General features: G+C 42.2%; 1 protein-coding gene across 1 annotated transcript in view; it reads right to left on the bottom strand.

The window, feature by feature from the left end:
* Window positions 1-17,694, bottom strand: part of LOC144262940 (uncharacterized) — a 55,177-nt gene extending 37,483 nt beyond the window's left edge. Inside the window, exons 1-6 of the mRNA XM_077813447.1 lie at window positions 17,613-17,694; window positions 14,677-14,823; window positions 13,287-13,433; window positions 11,402-11,548; window positions 9,157-9,303; window positions 1,603-1,610 (exon numbers count right to left, since the gene is read on the bottom strand). Of these exons, the coding sequence (XP_077669573.1) occupies window positions 1,603-1,610; window positions 9,157-9,303; window positions 11,402-11,548; window positions 13,287-13,433; window positions 14,677-14,823; window positions 17,613-17,694 (678 nt within the window). The remainder of the gene's footprint in view (window positions 1-1,602; window positions 1,611-9,156; window positions 9,304-11,401; window positions 11,549-13,286; window positions 13,434-14,676; window positions 14,824-17,612) is intronic.
* Window positions 17,695-17,933: the final 239 nt, after the last annotated feature.

Below are 17,933 nucleotides of genomic sequence, written 5' to 3'. Positions count from 1 at the left end.
AGTTTCCACATTTAAAACTGAAGTCACACCGTAGATAGCTTTACCTTCAATAGACATCAATAATAATTATTTATTTATATATATGGTCATACTTCCTAGAGGTCTGGGCCTAATTCTCATAGATATTAAGGTCAGAAGGGACCATTATGATCATCTAGTCTGGCCTCCTGCACAATGCAGGCCACAGAATCTCATCCATCCACTCCTGCAATAAACCTCTCACCGATGTCTGAACTATTTGTCTTGCATCTTATTCCAGTGCTTAGTCACCCTGACAGTAAGGAAGTTTTTCCTAATGTCCAACCTAAACCTCTCGTTGCAATCTAAGCCCATTGCTTCTTGTCCTAGTCTCAGAGGTTAAGAAAAAGAAAATTCTCCCTCTTCCTTGTAACAGCCTTTTACATACTTCAAAACTGTTATCAAGTCTCCCCTTAGTCTTCTCTTTTCCAGACTAAACAAAAGAAATTTTTTAAATCTTCCCTCATAGTTCGTGCTTTCTAGCCCTTTAATCATTTTTGTCGCTCTTCTCTGGACTTTCTCCAATTTGTTCACATCTTTCCTGAAATGTGGTGCCCAGAAGTGGACACAATACACCAGTTGAGGCCTAATCATTGCGGAGTAGAGCGGAAGAATTACTTCTCGTGTCTTGCTTACAATACTCCTGCTAACACATCCCAGAATGATGTTTGCTTTTTTTGCAACAGTGTTACACTGTTGACTCATATTTAGCTTGTGGTCCACTGACCCCCAGCTCCCTTTCCTCAGTACTCCTTCCTAGGTAGTCATCTCCCCTTTTTGTACATGTGCTAATATAAACACACAGAAGCTCATACATAAACAACTCCCCCCTTCAAAACAAAGCCTTGACAAAACAAAAAATACCCTACAATTCACCCACCAAGGAAATGAGAGTGAACGAATCACACGTTAGTATGGTTAGATAGGTTCTCATGCCATCCTCATCATAATACTATCTAGAGTAGGCAGAGCAAAAATTAGAGATCTGAACCACAAGGGGATAGTTTCACCAAACCGCCTTCAACAAAACCACGGACAAGAATTTAGGAGTAGTTCATCTGTGTATGAGAGAAGCTGGGGGTAGGGACTGAATTGAAGGGATGGGGACAAATTCCCTCCACCCCAAACCCGATATAGAAAACTTTGTAAGGCAAAAAGGAAAGTGAACTATTCTATATAACGTGACTATTGTCTGCACCTTACTGGGAATGGAAGTGAGAAGACAAAGAAGGAAATGATACCTTTGACAAATATTGCAGCTACATGTAATCTCTTCAGGGACTATATTCTGCTCCATGAGAGAGAGTTACTGCAGCTCCCCCAGGAATTAAAAACAGTGGTGTTTGTGTGGGCATTGATTATCCCTGCCCCAGCCTGGAGCCCCTTCCTGCACTCCAAACCCCTCATCCCCGGCCCCACCCCCATTTGGAGTCCTCACTCCTCCCCACACCTCAACCCCCTGGCCCAGCCCAGAGCCCCCTCCTGCACCCCAAACCCTTCATCCATGGCCCACCCCAGAGCCCACACCCCCAGCCAGAGCCCACACCCCTTCCTGCACTCTGAACCCCTCGGACCGAGCCCCACCCCAGAGCCTGCAACCCCAGCCCAGAGCCCATACCCCTTCCCGCACCCCAACCCCCTGCCCTCGCCAGGTGAAAGTGAATGAGGGTGGGGAAGAGTGAGCAATGGAGGGATGGAGCGAGCAAGGGATGGGTCTCGGAGAGGGGGCAGAGCAGAGGGCAGAACAGGGGTGTTTGGTTTTGTGTGATTAGAAAACTGGCAACCCTAATCTAAGTGCTCATAGCTCTCTGAGCCAGAGTAACCTATAGTGGTACAAGGCACATTTAGAGCAGTATAACTGCATCTATATTAGGGTTTATACTAGTAGACCTACTTTGGTTAAAAAACCCTGAAAGTTATAGCAATACAACTTTTAAATATAGGTCAGCCTAAGGCCTGAATGTAGCATGAAAACTGACTTCCCCTGTCATCCCGACTCCAGGGCAAGGCTGAAATACCTGGGCCGGGACGGTTTATGTGGGAAGCTTGCACTGCTGCTACCTAATCTGGCTACTGCCATAGGCAGGATACAGAGATAGATGGACCTGACCTGGAGTGGCAAAACTGATATGGATAAACAGAGGTCTTTAATGTCCAGAACGTTCAATCCAGTATTGTTCACCAACAGCAAATTCACTTAAAGGTTTAAAAAACAAAACTAAATAAATTTTTCATGGGAGCTCACAGCAGAAAACAAGCACAAGGAGATTTCCCTCAAATCCCTACCTCAGTCCCTATTGACTCTGCCTTTCTTCACCTCCCAAGTTTAAGGCAGTCTGCCTCTCTCCCCGAAAACCATCAGGGATATGGAAGTTTTCTTGACCTGGCTGGTTCTTTCTACCCCACACACCAATTAGAAGCAAGAAAAAGGTACAGATTTTGGAGCCGGAATCTTTCTTCTATAGCAGTAGCTTCTATAGGACCATCTAGCACTTCTGAGCCTGCTCAGTTAGCCCATGTACCCTGTAGGTTTGCTCTACCACAAAACCTTCCCAGCATCTACATCTGCCACCGATGGAATATCTGAGCTGCTGAATACATGGATAATAACCAAAGGGTATGCCATGTAGATTTGCTCCTCCCCACCAGCATCTGCCACTGATCAGAAAAGAGACAAATAATTAAGGCTGTTGTGAAATTCACCAACTGAAATCCCTCCTTTAATGCTGGTGCCCTTGGTCAGCTTTTGATCAGGTAAGTGAATGAGAACTGGCTTGAATTCTAAACACAGAGGGGAAGTCTGGTACGTAGACAAGAAAAAGTGTTGTCCAAATCTTATAATAATTAGCAGGACCGTTAAAAGGAGTTTTTTTCTTTTTAAATGTACTGTTGCAGAAGTACAGCACCAACTAGAGCAGTGGCTCTCAACCTTTCCAGACTACTGTACCCCTTTCAGGAGTCTGATTTGTCTTGCGTACCCCCAAGTTTCACCTCACTTAAAAACTACTTGCTTACAAAATGAGACATAAAAATACAGAAGTGTTACAGCAGACAAGTACTGAAAAATTGCTTATTCTCATTTTTACCATAATTATAAATCAATTGGAATATAGTGTACTTACAATTCTTAGTATATAGAGCTGTATAAACAAGTCATTGTATGAAATTTAATGTGTACTGACTTTGCCTAGTTTTACAACAGGCTACATAAAAAGCATTAGCAAATATCTAGATGAGTTGATGTACCCCCTGGAAGACCTCTGTGTACCCCCAGGGTTACGTATATCCCTGGTTGAAAACTACTGAACTAGTGTACCGTGGATATGTTGTTTCCTAAACGCAGGTACGACAACTACTTGTGATGAGAAGCCACTACCATCCGTGTTACATTTATTCTTAAAGGACAGTCACCTTGGAAAAAAAAATTCTACTGACCAATTTTAACAAAAGATCAAGTTTCTGGCCCTATTTGAACAGTATATCCTGATTTTCCTTCCATTCTCCCATCCCCAGTGATAGAGTCTCTTCAGCAGGGAATCGTGGGCACTGGCCTAAGAGCAACACCACCCAGACATGCTTGGCCCCACTCTTCCCTTTTGTGCCCATGCCTGCCTGCTGGCCTCCTCAGCAGCAGCATTGAGGTAAGTCCACTTTACACCTTGTTTGAACCAGGAGTGGAGACCTTGACCCTGAAGAACCATCCTTTCTGCTGCCTACCTCACTTCCCACCGATCCATGGCTCCACGTAGGGCCCTGTGGAGGGAAAGAGTTCTGGGATTGCTAACCCTCAGAGCTCACAATGAGTTAGAATCCAAAGATTCATGAGACTTTAAAAATAAATTTCCTTCCAGTTTTTCAGGCTTTAGGCTTCAAACCCAGTTATAGGTCCATAAGCCATTTCAAGGCCTCCTCTGTGACACTGTGGATATCACCCACGTCGTCATCCCTATTTGGGGCACTGTGTTAGATGTTTTTCATGTTCTCACTGCAGCCTCATGAAGGGGAGTCTTTGATTTTCCACATTACATCAAGTAGCTGCAGCTTCTATGGTTTATTTGGATGTGGTTCAGTATGGCCCAAAGTCTGCACAGCAGATTGAAACCTGGAGGGCAGCTAATTGGGTCAATGATAATGTGCTTGTTTGGAACAGTGAATGAGGTCCAGACACTTTGCCATTCCCTGGCTAGATCCAGAGACATGAGGTGGCTGCATGTGGTTTCTGCAATTTCAGGCATTGTTGGGGTATGGTGTCCATAATCTGCCTGATGGGAAGTTGGATGGAAGAGGATAATCTTCACGTGGTTCACCATGTTAAGTGGAAAACCACAACTCAAGTAATGAAACTGGCAACTGAATGTTGACTGTCAGTCAAAAGACCAACAAAATAATAAGTATAAGTAATAAATAAGTATCTGGTTAAAAGATAGGAAACAAAGGGTAGGAATAAATGGTCAGTTTTCACAAAGGAAAGAGATAAATAGCAGGGTAACCCAAGGATCTCCACTGGGATCAGTGCTGTTCAACATATTCATAAATGATCTAGAAAAAGGGGTAAATAGTGAAGTGGCAAAGTTTTCAGACAATGCAAAATTAGTCAAGATAGTTAAGACAAAAACTCACGGCAAAGATTTACAAAGGGATCTGTAACAGCATGTCACCCACCTCTTGCGAGCACCCCATTCTGCTATGGTGTGTCTGCAGTTTTTTCCAATTTCTTCTAATCATGGTGCCCCCTGTCGGCTGCTGCACTTGTCAGGCAGGCCTTTGGTGCCTCCGCCCTCTCACAGTCCATGTGAGGAACTGAAGAAAACAACGTCCTTTCGGGGTATACTGTCTAACCGAGCCTATCTCAAAGTCCTCAGTAACGTCCTGCAGCTCCTCCTTGTCTCAGTCACTTCACAGTCCAACAGGGCCCATTGCAATTCCCTTCCTCTGGCAACATCTCTGTAGCCCAGCCCAGGCTCCAGTCCTCAGTCTGACCAACAGGGTCTATCTCAGTACCCTAGTTGGCCGGCTTACTTACAAAGGTTCCTACTCTTGGATGGAGCAGCACCCCCAGGGCTTCCTCCATGGTGACTCTTCATGTGCCCTTCTGTCCTCTGACTCTGGATCTCCAGCTGGGTCAGTCTCAGTTCAACCCCCTTCTAAGCGGTTTACAGTTCCATATACAGTCCTTTCCCTGGGCTTATCTAAACTCCCTTCTGTCAGGTCACAGCCACTTCCCCAATGGCTGTTGGAGGGGACCCAGGCCCACTCATTACTTTGAGCCCCAACCCAGGAAGCCTCTAAGTAGCAACTATGTGCCACATCACTTTAACTAACTGTGTTTCCCTGGGCCACTTCCTCATGGCCCTTATCTTTGTCGAGTGCCAGCAGCCAGCCAGGAGCATCTTCTTTGCTCCCTATCCCTGCCAGCAACAACCTGCCTTGGCTATTTCAGCTACTGCAGTCAACCAGGAGCACTGCTTGCTCCCCCAGTTCCCGCCAGCAGGCTGAACTTACTCTGGGCCCACAGCTCCATTTATACAAGTCTGCTAGACCCTGATTGGCTGCTCCCTGCAGCCTCTCTGATTTTCTGCATCCTACGCCACCTCTCTAGGCAGCTTGGAGGATCCTTTCCACTGCCTTTCTCTGGGGCAAGGTGTGGCATGGCAAGGCCTACAGCTGGGGGCCTCAAGGCCTAGTCTACCCCATCATAGGATCTCACTAAATTGGGTGACTTGGCAACAAAATGGCAGATAAAATTCAATACTGATAAATGCAAAGTAATGCACATTGGAAAACATTGGAAAACCTTCCATCTGAGGAGAAATTAAGACAACTGGGACTGTTCAGTTTAGAGACAGCTAAGGGCCAGGGATATGGTAGAGGTCTATAAAATCATGAATAGTGTGAAGAAAGTGAATGTGGAAGTGTAATTTACCTCTGCACATGACACAAGTACCAGGGATCATCCAATGAAATTAATGGGCAGCAGGTTTAAAACAAACAAAAGGAAGTACATCTTCACACAACGCACAGTCAACCTGTGGAACTTGTTGCCAGGGCATGTTCTGAAGGCCAAAACTATAACTGAATTAAAAAAAGAATTAGCTAAGTTCATGGAAGATAGGTCCATCAGTAGCTATTAGCCAAGATGGTCAGGGACACAACCATGCTCAAGGTGTCCTTACATCTCTGACCGCTAGAAGCGGGGATTGGATGACAAGGGATGGATCACTCAATAATTGCCCCGTTCTGGCACCTGGCACCAGCTACTGTCAGAAGGCAGGATACTGGGCTAGATGGACCATTGGTCTGACCCAGTGTGGCCATTCTGATGTTCTTATTATGGGGATCCAGTGGAGTGGGGCTCCACCTATGTCTGGTTCCCACAGTGGTGTGAGCTTAGCTTGTGCCAAAGGCAGAAGTTGAAGCACGCCTTCTGCTGTTCTAACTTCTCCGGTGTGAACAGTCAGGAATCAGGGAGTGGCAGCCAGCTTTCTGAGGCCACCACTCCCTATTATGCAACACAAACAAAGTGGAGAATCAGGGACATAATTTTGAAAGAAATAGGAAACATTAGGAACATTAAAAACAAACTGGTATGCAACACACCAGTTATAAATTTTATTTGGATTTATTGAAAATGATAAACAGTTGTCCAGTACTAAACCAGCGAAGAGGATTTTTTTTTTTAAAAAAATAGTTGGTACCCAAACCCCACCCCATCCAGTAATTAACTGTGTCATTGTATAAGACAGGAATGACCTGGAAATCAAAATTATTACAGAGTAGAAATCAGAAGATTTAAACACATTCCTTCATCAATGGTTCTATTGACAGAGAAGTTGCTGGTGTACGTTCCTGGGGTAGATTTTCTTTAATAATCTGAGAGTAGAAAAAAAAGGGAAAACCAATATTTTAGGGTCAGATTTTCCCATCAAGTCCACAGGTCAATGAAAAGTATTTTTTCTGAATCCTGAAGCAGCAAAGCTGTGACAAATTGAGAGGTGTCTATCAGGCAATTGTTCAGCACAACAGTCCCCTTCTACACATCCTCAGCTGACTGTACACAGGAGTTCAGCTGGTCTAATAGAAGGAGTGTGTCAAGATTTTATTTTTCTTTAGTTCGGTTATACCCAGGAGGTGGTGAGTAAGATCAGAGCAGAGAGGCCCTGATAGTAGAAGTTGTACAAAGGCTGGGATGCCACAACTGGAATCTGCACCAGCTTTTTGTGCCCTTCATGTGGGATTTGTGCTGATGGCTACTGGATGACAGAGGATCCTAGCTGTAGAGAGCCAGCAGCAGAATAATAGTATATATCATATGCACATAAACTAATACAGGGAGATGAAACAAATGTATGTCATATATCTGCATAGGGAAGAGATAACTGAGATGCCCCTACAATAAATATTCTCTATTTTTCAGGTTAATGAAGATGAAAAAATCACTAAAACTAGTTGAAAAGTTATTCTGATGCTAAACCATGAATTTTATTTACCCTTTTTTACTATTCCCCTCCCTACCTTCAAGTTTCCAACCAGCAGTAAAGCTGGTAAAAAAAAATTGTCAAAGTGTTTTCCAATGAAAATGTTCATGGAAAACATTTAGATTTTTAATCTAAATTAAATTAAATTAAATTTGTTAAATTAAAATAAGCTTGGTATATTTGAAGACAAATACTGGGAGTCATCTTTCTCAATATTGAAATCCCATTGGCTAACATAAAACACAGGATTTCCACACACTCTTGGTTAAAGAAGGAAGCTAAGAGTGTTGGTTTATAAAGTTATGCTTGTCTGGGGATAGTCACTTCAAAGGAAGGGAGTGCTAAGAGTGAGATTTTCTGTACTATGTGTGCTGAATTACCCTGGCTGGACTACTGGATCTTTATTATTCTGGTCTCACTTGATATTAAGTTATCATTCATCAGTGGGATATAAAGTGTTTGCAACTTATCACAGCAGCTCAGTATGAGTGGGAGCCCAAGCTGGTGGGTCAGAGGGCTCAGTGGAAGTAAGGCAGTTTCTGACAAAGATTTGCCTCCACAGGAGTACAGATTCACAGACTGAATGGCAATGTGAATGCTGGTGAAAGTACAATTTATCACAGCAGCTCAGTGTGAGTGGGAGCCCAAGCTGGTGGGTCAGAGGGTTCAATGGCACCCCAGATCCAGGTGGCACCCCAGGGGGAACCTGACAGATTATCCTCTCGGATTATCCTCCAATCTAATCCATTTTCCACTAAACTGCGAGTACTGAGCTCGCCCCTTCCACTCCCGTAGCATTGCTGTGACTGGGCTCAGTAGTGGAACACACAGCCTGATTCAGTAGAAATGTGAAACAGCATCCCAAATCCAGCCTGCGTGAGAGCTCTGCCACTTCTTTTTCCTGCCTGGAACCCGTACAGCACTGTTTTCCCAGGAAAGTTCCTGTTCAGACCTCTTTGGCTCCAACAATTTCTCAAAAATGGATTAACGCTTAGTAATTCATTAACCCTTTATAAACCATTTATGAATGGAATGTTAATATAAAGGATGACCATTAGTCCCCTATCCTTAAAAATGACGTGGTTTCATTTTAAGCCGCCACCTGAAATACACTGTGGTTGTGCATTAGGAAGTAAGGCCGTTTCTGACAAAGATTTGTCTCCACAGAAGTACAGATTCACAGATTGAATGGCAATGTGAATGCTGGTGAAAGTAAAAGCTTGGAGGGCTTTGCAACTTATCACAGCAGCTCAGTATGAGTGGGAGCCCAAGCTGGTGGGTCAGAGGGCTCAGTGGTACCCCAGTTCCAGGTGGCACCCCGGGGGCAACCTGATACAGTACCTACCCTCTCCACTTTACGCACTACTGGCTATTTTGAGTCAGGCACACATGGTCCACTAAAGATGAGATTGGACTAGGACTAGTACAGGGAGCCAATAAAGAATGAAACACACTGGGCAGCATGTGATATCATGAGTGTATATAAGGGAGAAAGATAAGAAAATAAAGTAAGAGTGAATGAAGTTCTGTCAAAAAGGGATTTGCCAGCATCGCACAAAGCATAATGCAGGCCAGGGAGAAAACAAGCATCATTCTCCACTTCCATTAGTTTTGTATATTCAAGTAATGGGATAATTATACACATTTCATAGAAGTATGTTACCTTTTTTTAGGTGAGGATAGAAACACCAGGGCACACTTGGGTATTTTGCATCAAAACAACATCCTTTAGATGTACAATCTTTCACTGAAATGCCTGAATAACCACAGTTCTTTCTTTCGTTCACGTCCATAGCACATTCACCTGCACCTGTTAAGGCAAAGTACAAGATATCTGTATTTTCCTGGTTGTGGTTAGTTTTCAGAACTCTGCTCGTTCACATTTTTAGCTTAATAGCAGTGTCATTTATCTCCTATGCTTTCAGAAGTTAAAATTGGTAGCTCTCTCAAAATGGAATCCCCTCAATTTAAACACCCCTACCAGTAGAAAAAATGTGAAATTGTGAAATGAAATCTCAGTTCTTACAAGTAAAACCTGACAAACTATAACATTGTAGAGTGAGATTTTGAAAAGGGCTTTAGAGAGTTGGGTGCCCAGCTCTGATTGCTTTAGTGCATAGGAATGTCACCACAGTCAAGTCGAGATGAGAGTTGTAATCATGCTCTCCTCCATTCCAGTCTAATCCACCTTCTACTAAACTATGAGTATTGTGCTCATCCCTTCCACTCCCATAGCATTGCTGTGACTGGGCTCGGCAGTGGAACACATGGCCTGATTCCACAGAAATGTGAAACAGCATCCCAAATCCAGCCCACATGAGAGCTCTGCCACTTCTTTTTCCTGCCTGGAACCCGTACAGCACTGTTTTCCCAGGAAAGTTCCTGTTCAGAGTAGTTTACCTGGCCCCACGGCACATACGACGGCTAAGTCTGGTATTCTTGAAGACAAATACTGGGAATCATCTTTCTCAATATTGAAATCCTGTTGGCTAACATAAGACACAGGATTTCCACACACTCTTGGTTAAAGAAGGAAGCTAAAGGTGTTGGTTTATAAAGTTATGCTCCTCTGGGGATAGTCACTGCAAGGGAAGGCAGTGCTAAGAGTGAGTTTTTCTGTACTATGTGTGTTGAATTGCCCTGACTGGACTCCTGGATATTTATTATTCTGGTCTTATTTGATATTCAGTTTTCATTTATGCCTGGCATATAAAGTGTTAATAGCTATTATGCGCATGTGAGAAATGGGATTAGTTTTATGGATGGTTATAAACACATCAGTAGAAGTTGTTATAAGCCAAGGCTATGAATAAACTAATGACCTGTTGGGCTCCAACAATTTATAAAAATGGATTAACCCTTAGTAATTTATTAATTTTTTATAACCCTTTTTGAATGCAATGTTAATATAAAGGATGACCATTAGTCCACTATCCTTAAATATTAGTTAATTACTCTCAGTATTCAAAATTCACACCTTATTTCCAGTTTGAATTTTTCAAGCTTCACTTCCAGCCACGGATCTTGCTATTCTTTTGTCTGCCAGATTAGTGAGATCTCTGGTACCACTTTCCAGGAGATGGATAGTGTAACGCTAGGAGGGTGACCTGCTGGGTTTCCTGGCCTGAAATGGGAAACTCTACATTTTGATGAGAGGTTCACTGAGGAGAGACAGAGGCTGCCCATTTAATAACAATTTCCTGAGGATGCTTCTAATTATTGGGAATGTGACGGTTTCTACTTCAGGAAATGTTAAATTATTTCTTAGAACATTCATTACTGAAGCTACAAATGCTATGGTTGCCTTTTTGGTAGTCAGTATCTGCAAGAGAGAGCAAAAAAGTCTGATGTAGTGAAGGAACATTGGGAACCAAGATTATTGCCCATTGATACATGGCCTGGCTTTGAGTAGGGAATGAAGCACCAGGGAACACCTTTGATGCTCGCATTAAAGCTGGTCACGAAAAAGTCTCAAAATGTTTTCCAATAGAAATGTGCATAGAAAAGATTTAGATTTTTAATCTAAAGTGTATTAAATGAAATTTCCTATTGATGTTAACGGGAGCTGGCTCATGCCGTAAGTAAGGGTATCCTCTGCACGTTGCACATTATTGAATATTTTGACTCAAGCACATATGGTCCACTAAACATAAGAATGGACTAGGACTAGTTCAGGGAGCAATTAAGGATGAAACACACTGAGCAGCGTGTGATACTGTGAGTGTGTATAAGAGAGAAAGATAAGAAAATAAAGGAAGAGCCCATGAAGTTCTGTCAAAAAGGTATTTGCCAGCATCACACAAACCATAATGCAGGCCGGGGAGAAAACAAGCATCATTCTCCACTTCCATTAGTTTTGTACATTCATGTAATGGGATAGTTATACACATTTCATAGAGGTATGTTACCTTTTTTTAGGTGAGGATAGAAACACCAGGGCACACCGGGGTATTTTGCATCAAAACAACATCCTTTAGATGTACAATCTTTCACTGAAATGCCTGAATAACCACAGTTCTTTCTTTCCATTGAGTCCATAGCACATTCATCTGCACCTGTTAAAGACAAAGTCCAAGATTTTGTGTATTTTCCTGATCATGGTTAGTTTTCAGTACTCTGCTCATTCAAATTTTTAGCTTAACGGCAGTGTCATTTATCTCGTATGCTTTCAGAAGTTGAAATTTATAGCTCTTTCAATCTGGAATCCCCTCAATTTAAACACCCTACCAGTAGAAAAACTGGGAAATTGTGAAATGAAATCTCAGTTCTTACAAGTAAAAGCTGACAAACTATAATGTTGTAGAGTGGGATTTTGAAGAGGGCCTTGGAGAGTTGGGTGCCCAGTTCTGATTGCTTTAGTGCATAGGAATGTCACCGCAGTCAGTAGAGGTGAGAGTTGTAATCATGCTCTCCTCTATTCCAGTCTAATCCACCTTCCACTAACCTGTGAGTACTGAGCTCGCCACTTCCAGTCCCATAGCATTGCTGTGACTGGGCTCGGCAGCGGAGCACACACGGCCTAATTCAGCAGAAATATGAAACGGCATCCCAAATCCAGCCCACGTGAGAGCTCTGCTGCTCCTTTTTCTTGCCTGGAACCCGTACAGCACTGTTTTCCCAGGAAAGTTCCTGTTCAGAGTAGTTTACCTGGTCCCACGGCTCACACTAAGGCTAAGTCTGGTATTCTTGAATACAAATACTGGAAATCATCTTTCTCAATATTGAAATCCCGTTGGCTAACATAAGACACAGGATTTCCACACATTCTTGGTTAAAGAAGGAAGCTAAAAGTGTTGGTTTATAAAGTTATGCTCCTCTGGGGATAGTCACTGCAAGGGAAGGCAGTGCTAAGAGTGAGTATTTCTGTACTACGTGTGTTGAATTGCCCTGACTGGACTCCTTGACATTTATTATACTGGTCTTATTTTATATTCAGTTTTCGTTTCTACATGGCATATAAAGTGTTAATAAATGAATACTCAATATTATGAGATATCATGTTAGAAATAGGATTAGTGTTATGGATGGTTATAAACACATCAATAGAAGTTGTTATTAAACAAGGCTATGAATAAACTAATGACATGTTTGTCTCCAACAATTTATAAAAATAGATTAACCCTTGGTAATTTATTAATTTTTTATAAACCCTTTTTGAATGGAATGTTAATAAAAAGGATGGCCATTAGTCCCCTATCCTTAAAAATTATGTAGTTTCGATTTAAGCCGCCACCTGAAATACGCTGTGGTTGTGCATTAGGAAGTAAGGCAGTTTCTGACAGAGATTTGTCTCCACAGAAGTACAGATTCACAGACTGAATGGCAATGTGAATGCTGGTGAAAGTACAAGCTTGGAGGACTTTGCAACTTATCACAGCACCACAGTATGAGTGGGATCCCAGGCTGGTGGGTCAGAGGGCTCAGTGGTACCCCAGTTCCAGGTGGCACCCCGGGGGGGGGAACCTGACACAGTAACCTCTCCACTTTACGCATTATTGGCTATTTTGAGTCAAGCACACATGGTGCACTAAAGATGAGATTGGACTAGGAGTAGTACAGGCAGCCAATTAAGGATGAAACACACTGGGCTGCATGTGATACCGTGAGTGTATACAAGGGATAAAGATAAGGAAATAAAGGAAGAGCCCATGAAGTTCTGTCAAAAAGGTATTTGCCAGCATCACACAAACCATAATGCAGGCCAGGGAGAAAACAAGCATCATTCTCCACTTCCATTAGTTTCTTATATTCAAGTAATGGGATAATTATACACATTTCATAGAAGTATGTTACCTTTTTTCAGGAGAGGATAGAAACACCATGGCACACCTGGGTATTTTGCATCAAAACAACATCCCTTAGATTTGCAATCTTTTACTGAAATGCCTGAATAACCACAGTTCTTTCTTTCTTTTACGTCCATAGCACATTCATCTGTACCTGTTAAAGACAATGTCCAAGATATCTGTATTTTCATGTTTGTGGTTAGTTTTCAGTACTCTGCTTGTTCACATTTTTAGCTTAATGGCAGTGTCATTTATTTCCTATGCTTTCAGAATTTGAAATTTATAGCTCTTTCAATCTGGAATCCCCTCAATTTAAACACCCTACCATTAGAAAAACTGGGAAATTGTGAAATGAAATCTCAGTTCTTACAAATAAAACCTGATGAACTATAATATTGTAGAGTAGGATTTTGAAGAGGCACTTAGATAGTTGGGTGCCCAGCTCTGATTACTTTAGTGCATAGGAATGTCACCGCAGTCAGTAGAGGTGAGAGTTGTAATCATGCTCTCCTCCATTCCAGTCTAATCCACCTTCCACTAAACTGCGAGTACTGAGCTTGCCCCTTCTGCTTCCGTAGCATTGCTGTGACTGGGCTCGGCAGTGGAACACAGAGCCTGATTCAGTAGAAATGTGAAACGGCATCCCAAATCCAGCCCGCATGAGAGCTCTGCCACTTCTTTTTCCTGCCTGGAACCCGTACAGCACTGTTTTCCCAGGAAAGTTCCTGTTCAGACCTCTTTGGCTCCAACAATTTCTCAAAAATGGATTAACGCTTAGTAATTCATTAACCCTTTATAAACCATTTATGAATGGAATGTTAATATAAAGGATGACCATTAGTCCCCTATCCTTAAAAATGATGTGGTTTCATTTTAAGCCGCCACCTGAAATACACTGCGGTTGTGCATTAGGAAGTAAGGCTGTTTCTGACAAAGATTTGCCTCCACAGGAGTACAGATTCACAGACTGAATGGCAATGTGAATGCTGGTGAAAGTACAACTTATCGCAGCAGCTCAGTGTGAGTGGGAGCCCAAGCTGGTGGGTCAGAGGGTTCAATGGCACCCCAGATCCCAGGGGGAACCTGACAGATTATCCTCTCGGATATTTTGAGTCAGGCACACATAGTCCACTAAACATGAGAATGGATTAGGACTAGTACAGGGAGCCAATTAAGGATGATACACACTGGGGAGCATGTGATACTGTGAGTGTGTATAAGAGAGAAAGATAAGAAAATAAAGGAAGAGCCCATGAAGTTCTGTCAAAAAAGGATTTGCCAGCATTGCACAAAGTATAGTGCAGGCCAGGGAGAAAACAAGCATCATTCTCCACTTCCATTAGTTTTGTACATTCATGTAATGGGATAGTTATACGCATTTCATAGAGGTATGTTACCTTTTTTTAGGTGAGGATAGAAACACCAGGGCACACCGGGGTATTTTGCATCAAAACAACATCCTTTAGATTTGCAATCTTCTACTGAAATGCCTGAATAACCACAGTTCTTTCTTTCCATTGAGTCCATAGCACATTCCTCTGTACCTGTTAAAGACAAGTCCAAGATTTTGTGTATTTTCCTGTTTGTGGTTAGTTTTCAGTACTCTGCTCATTCAAATTTTTATCTTAATGGCAGTGTCATTTATCTCCTATGCTTTCAGAAGTTAAAATTTATCACTCTTTCAATCTGGAATCCCCTCAATTTAAACACCCCTAACAGTAGAAAAACTGGGAAATTGTGAAATGAAATCTCAGTTCTTACAAGTAAAAGCTGATGAACTATAACATTGTAGAGTGGGATTTTGAAGAGGCACTTAGAGAGTTGGGTGCCCAGCTCTGATTACTTTAGTGCATAGGAATGTCACCGCAGTCAGTAGAGGTGAGAGTTGTAATCATGCTCCACTCCATTCCAGTCTAATCCGCCTTCTCCTAAACTGCCAGTACTGAGCTCGCCCCTTCCACTCCCATAGCATTGCTGTGACTGGGCTCGGCAGCGGAGCACACACGGCCTAATTCAGCAGAAATATGAAACGGCATCCCAAATCCAGCCCGCATGAGAGCTCTGCTGCTTCTTTTTCCTGCCTGGAACCCGTATAGCACTGTTTTCCCAGGAAAGTTCCTGTTCAGAGTAGTTTACCTGGTCACACAGCTCACACTAAGGGTGTCAAGGTTCCTTCCCCACTCTGAACTCTGGGTACAGATGTGGAGAACTGCATGAAAGACCCCCTAAGCTTATTCTTACCAGCTTAGGTTAAAAACTTCCCCAAGGTACACACTTTCCCTCGTCCTTGAACCCCATGCTGCCGCCACCAAGTGTGTTAAACAAAGAACAGGGTAAGAGCCGACTTGGAGACGTCTTCCCACAAAATATCCCCCCAAGCCCTATACCACCTTTCCTGGGGAAGGCTTGATGAAAATCCTCACCAATTTGTACAGGTGAACACAGACCCAAACCTTTGGATCTTAAGAACAATGAAAAATCATTCAGGTTCTTAAAAGAAGAATTTTAATTAAAGAAAAGATAAAAATCACCTCTGTAAAATCAGGATGGTAAATACCTTACAGGGTAATCAGATTCAAAACATAGAGAATCCCTCTAGGCAAAACCTTAAGTTACAAAAAGACAAAAAAACAGGACTATACATGCCATTCAGCACCGAGTATTTTACCAACCATTAAACAAAAGGAAATCTAACGCATTTCTAGCTAGATGACTTACTAACTTAACAGAGTTTCTGAGACTGCATTCCTGATCTGTTCCCGGCAAAAGCACCACACAGACAGACAGACCCTTTGTTTCCTCCCCTCCAGCTTTGAAAGTATCTTGTCTCTTCATTGATCATTTTGGTCAGGTGCCAGGGAGGTTATCTTAGCTTCTTAACGCTTTACAGGTGAAAGGGTTTTGCCTCTGGCAGGAGGGATTGTATAGCACTGAATACACAAAGGTGGTTACCCTTCCCTTTATTTTTATGACAAAGGGTAAGTCTGGTATTCTTGAAGAGAAATACTGGGAGTCATCTTTCTCAATATTGAAATCCCGTTGGCTAACATAAGACATAGGATTTCCACACACTGTTGGTTAAAGAAGGAAGCTAAGTGTTGTTTATAAAGTTATGCTCGTCTGGGGATAGTCACTGCAAGGGAAGGCGGTGCTAAGAGTGAGTTTTTCTGTACTATGTGTGTTGAATTGCCCTGTCTGGACTCCTGGATATTTATTATTCTGGTCTTATTTGATATTCAGTTTTCGTTTATGCATGGCATATAAAGTGTTAATAAATTAATACTAGCTATTATGTGCATGTTAGAAATGGGATTAGCATTATGGAAGGTTATAAACACATCAATAGAAGTTGTTATTAGACAAGGCTATGAATAAACTAATGACCTGTTTGTCTCCAACAATTTCTAAAAATGGATTAACTATGTATGAATGGAATGCTAATATAAAGGATGGCCATTAGTCCCCTAGCCTTAAAAATTATGTAGTTTCAATTTAAACGGCCATCTGAAATACGCTGTGGTCATCAAAATCCAGAGAATAAATTTGAAGTCTGTTTGCATTAGGAACTAAGACAAAGATTTGCCTTCACAGATGTACAGATTCACAGACTGAATGGCCGAAAGGTACCATTAAAATCCTCTGCGTAACATAGCCCTAGAATTTCACCTATTACTCCCTTCATCAAAGCCCAGTAACGAGCAGCGCTTAGACAGCTATGCTTGATTTAAAAGACTGCAAGTGATACAAAATTTACTGCATCCCTTGGTAAATCTTACAGTGGTTAATTACCCTCACTCTTCAGAATATACACCTTATTTCCAGTTTGAATTTTTCAAGCTTCATTTCCATCCACTAGATCTTTGTATGTCTTTGTCTGCCAGATTAGAGAGATCGCTGGTACCATTTTCGAGGAGATGCAGAGTGTAACTCTTGGAGGGTGACCTCCTGGGTTTCCTGGCCTGAAATGGGAAACTACATTTTGGGAGAGAGGTCTACTGAGAAGGGACAGAGGCTGCCCATTTAATAACCATTTCCTGACAATGCTTCTAATTACTGTGCATGAGACAGTTTCTACTTCAGGAAAGGTTTGATCATTTCTTAGAACTTCCATTGGTGAAGCTACAAATTCTATGGTTGCCTATCTGGCAGCCAGTATCTCTGAGAGAGAGCAAAAGTCTGATGTAGGGGGAGAACACTGGAAACCAAGACATATTTCCCATAGATACATTACCTTGCTTTGAGTAGGGAATGAGCCATGATCATATGAAGTCAATAGAAGTTTTGTATTGGCTCATACATCATCATCTTCGGATGAAATGTTAATTGTACTTACTTGGTATTTCACCTCCTTCAATCAGGATTCTACATTCCAATACCAGGACCACCGCCAGTAACCAAACCCCCTTCTCTTCCATTTCACTTTGTAATCTTCAGCCTTCAGATTCTTCTGAAAAATTTGAATGTAGGATGAAAATCTTTCACATCTAAAGGGGCTCATTTCATATCCTCAGGTATATCTATGAATCAAAAAGCTCATTGAAGTCAATGGAACGACTCCTACTGACTTCAGTGATCTTTGGATCAGTTTGTATGGGCTCTATCCATTAAAGCCAACGGAAATCTTTCCATTGATTTGACTAGGACTTGTATCAGT

The sequence above is a fragment of the Eretmochelys imbricata genome, chromosome 1 (assembly GCF_965152235.1).
Source record: "Eretmochelys imbricata isolate rEreImb1 chromosome 1, rEreImb1.hap1, whole genome shotgun sequence".
NCBI classification, from domain to species: Eukaryota; Metazoa; Chordata; order Testudines; family Cheloniidae; genus Eretmochelys; species Eretmochelys imbricata.
This window is presented reverse-complemented; position numbering and strand designations above follow the sequence as displayed.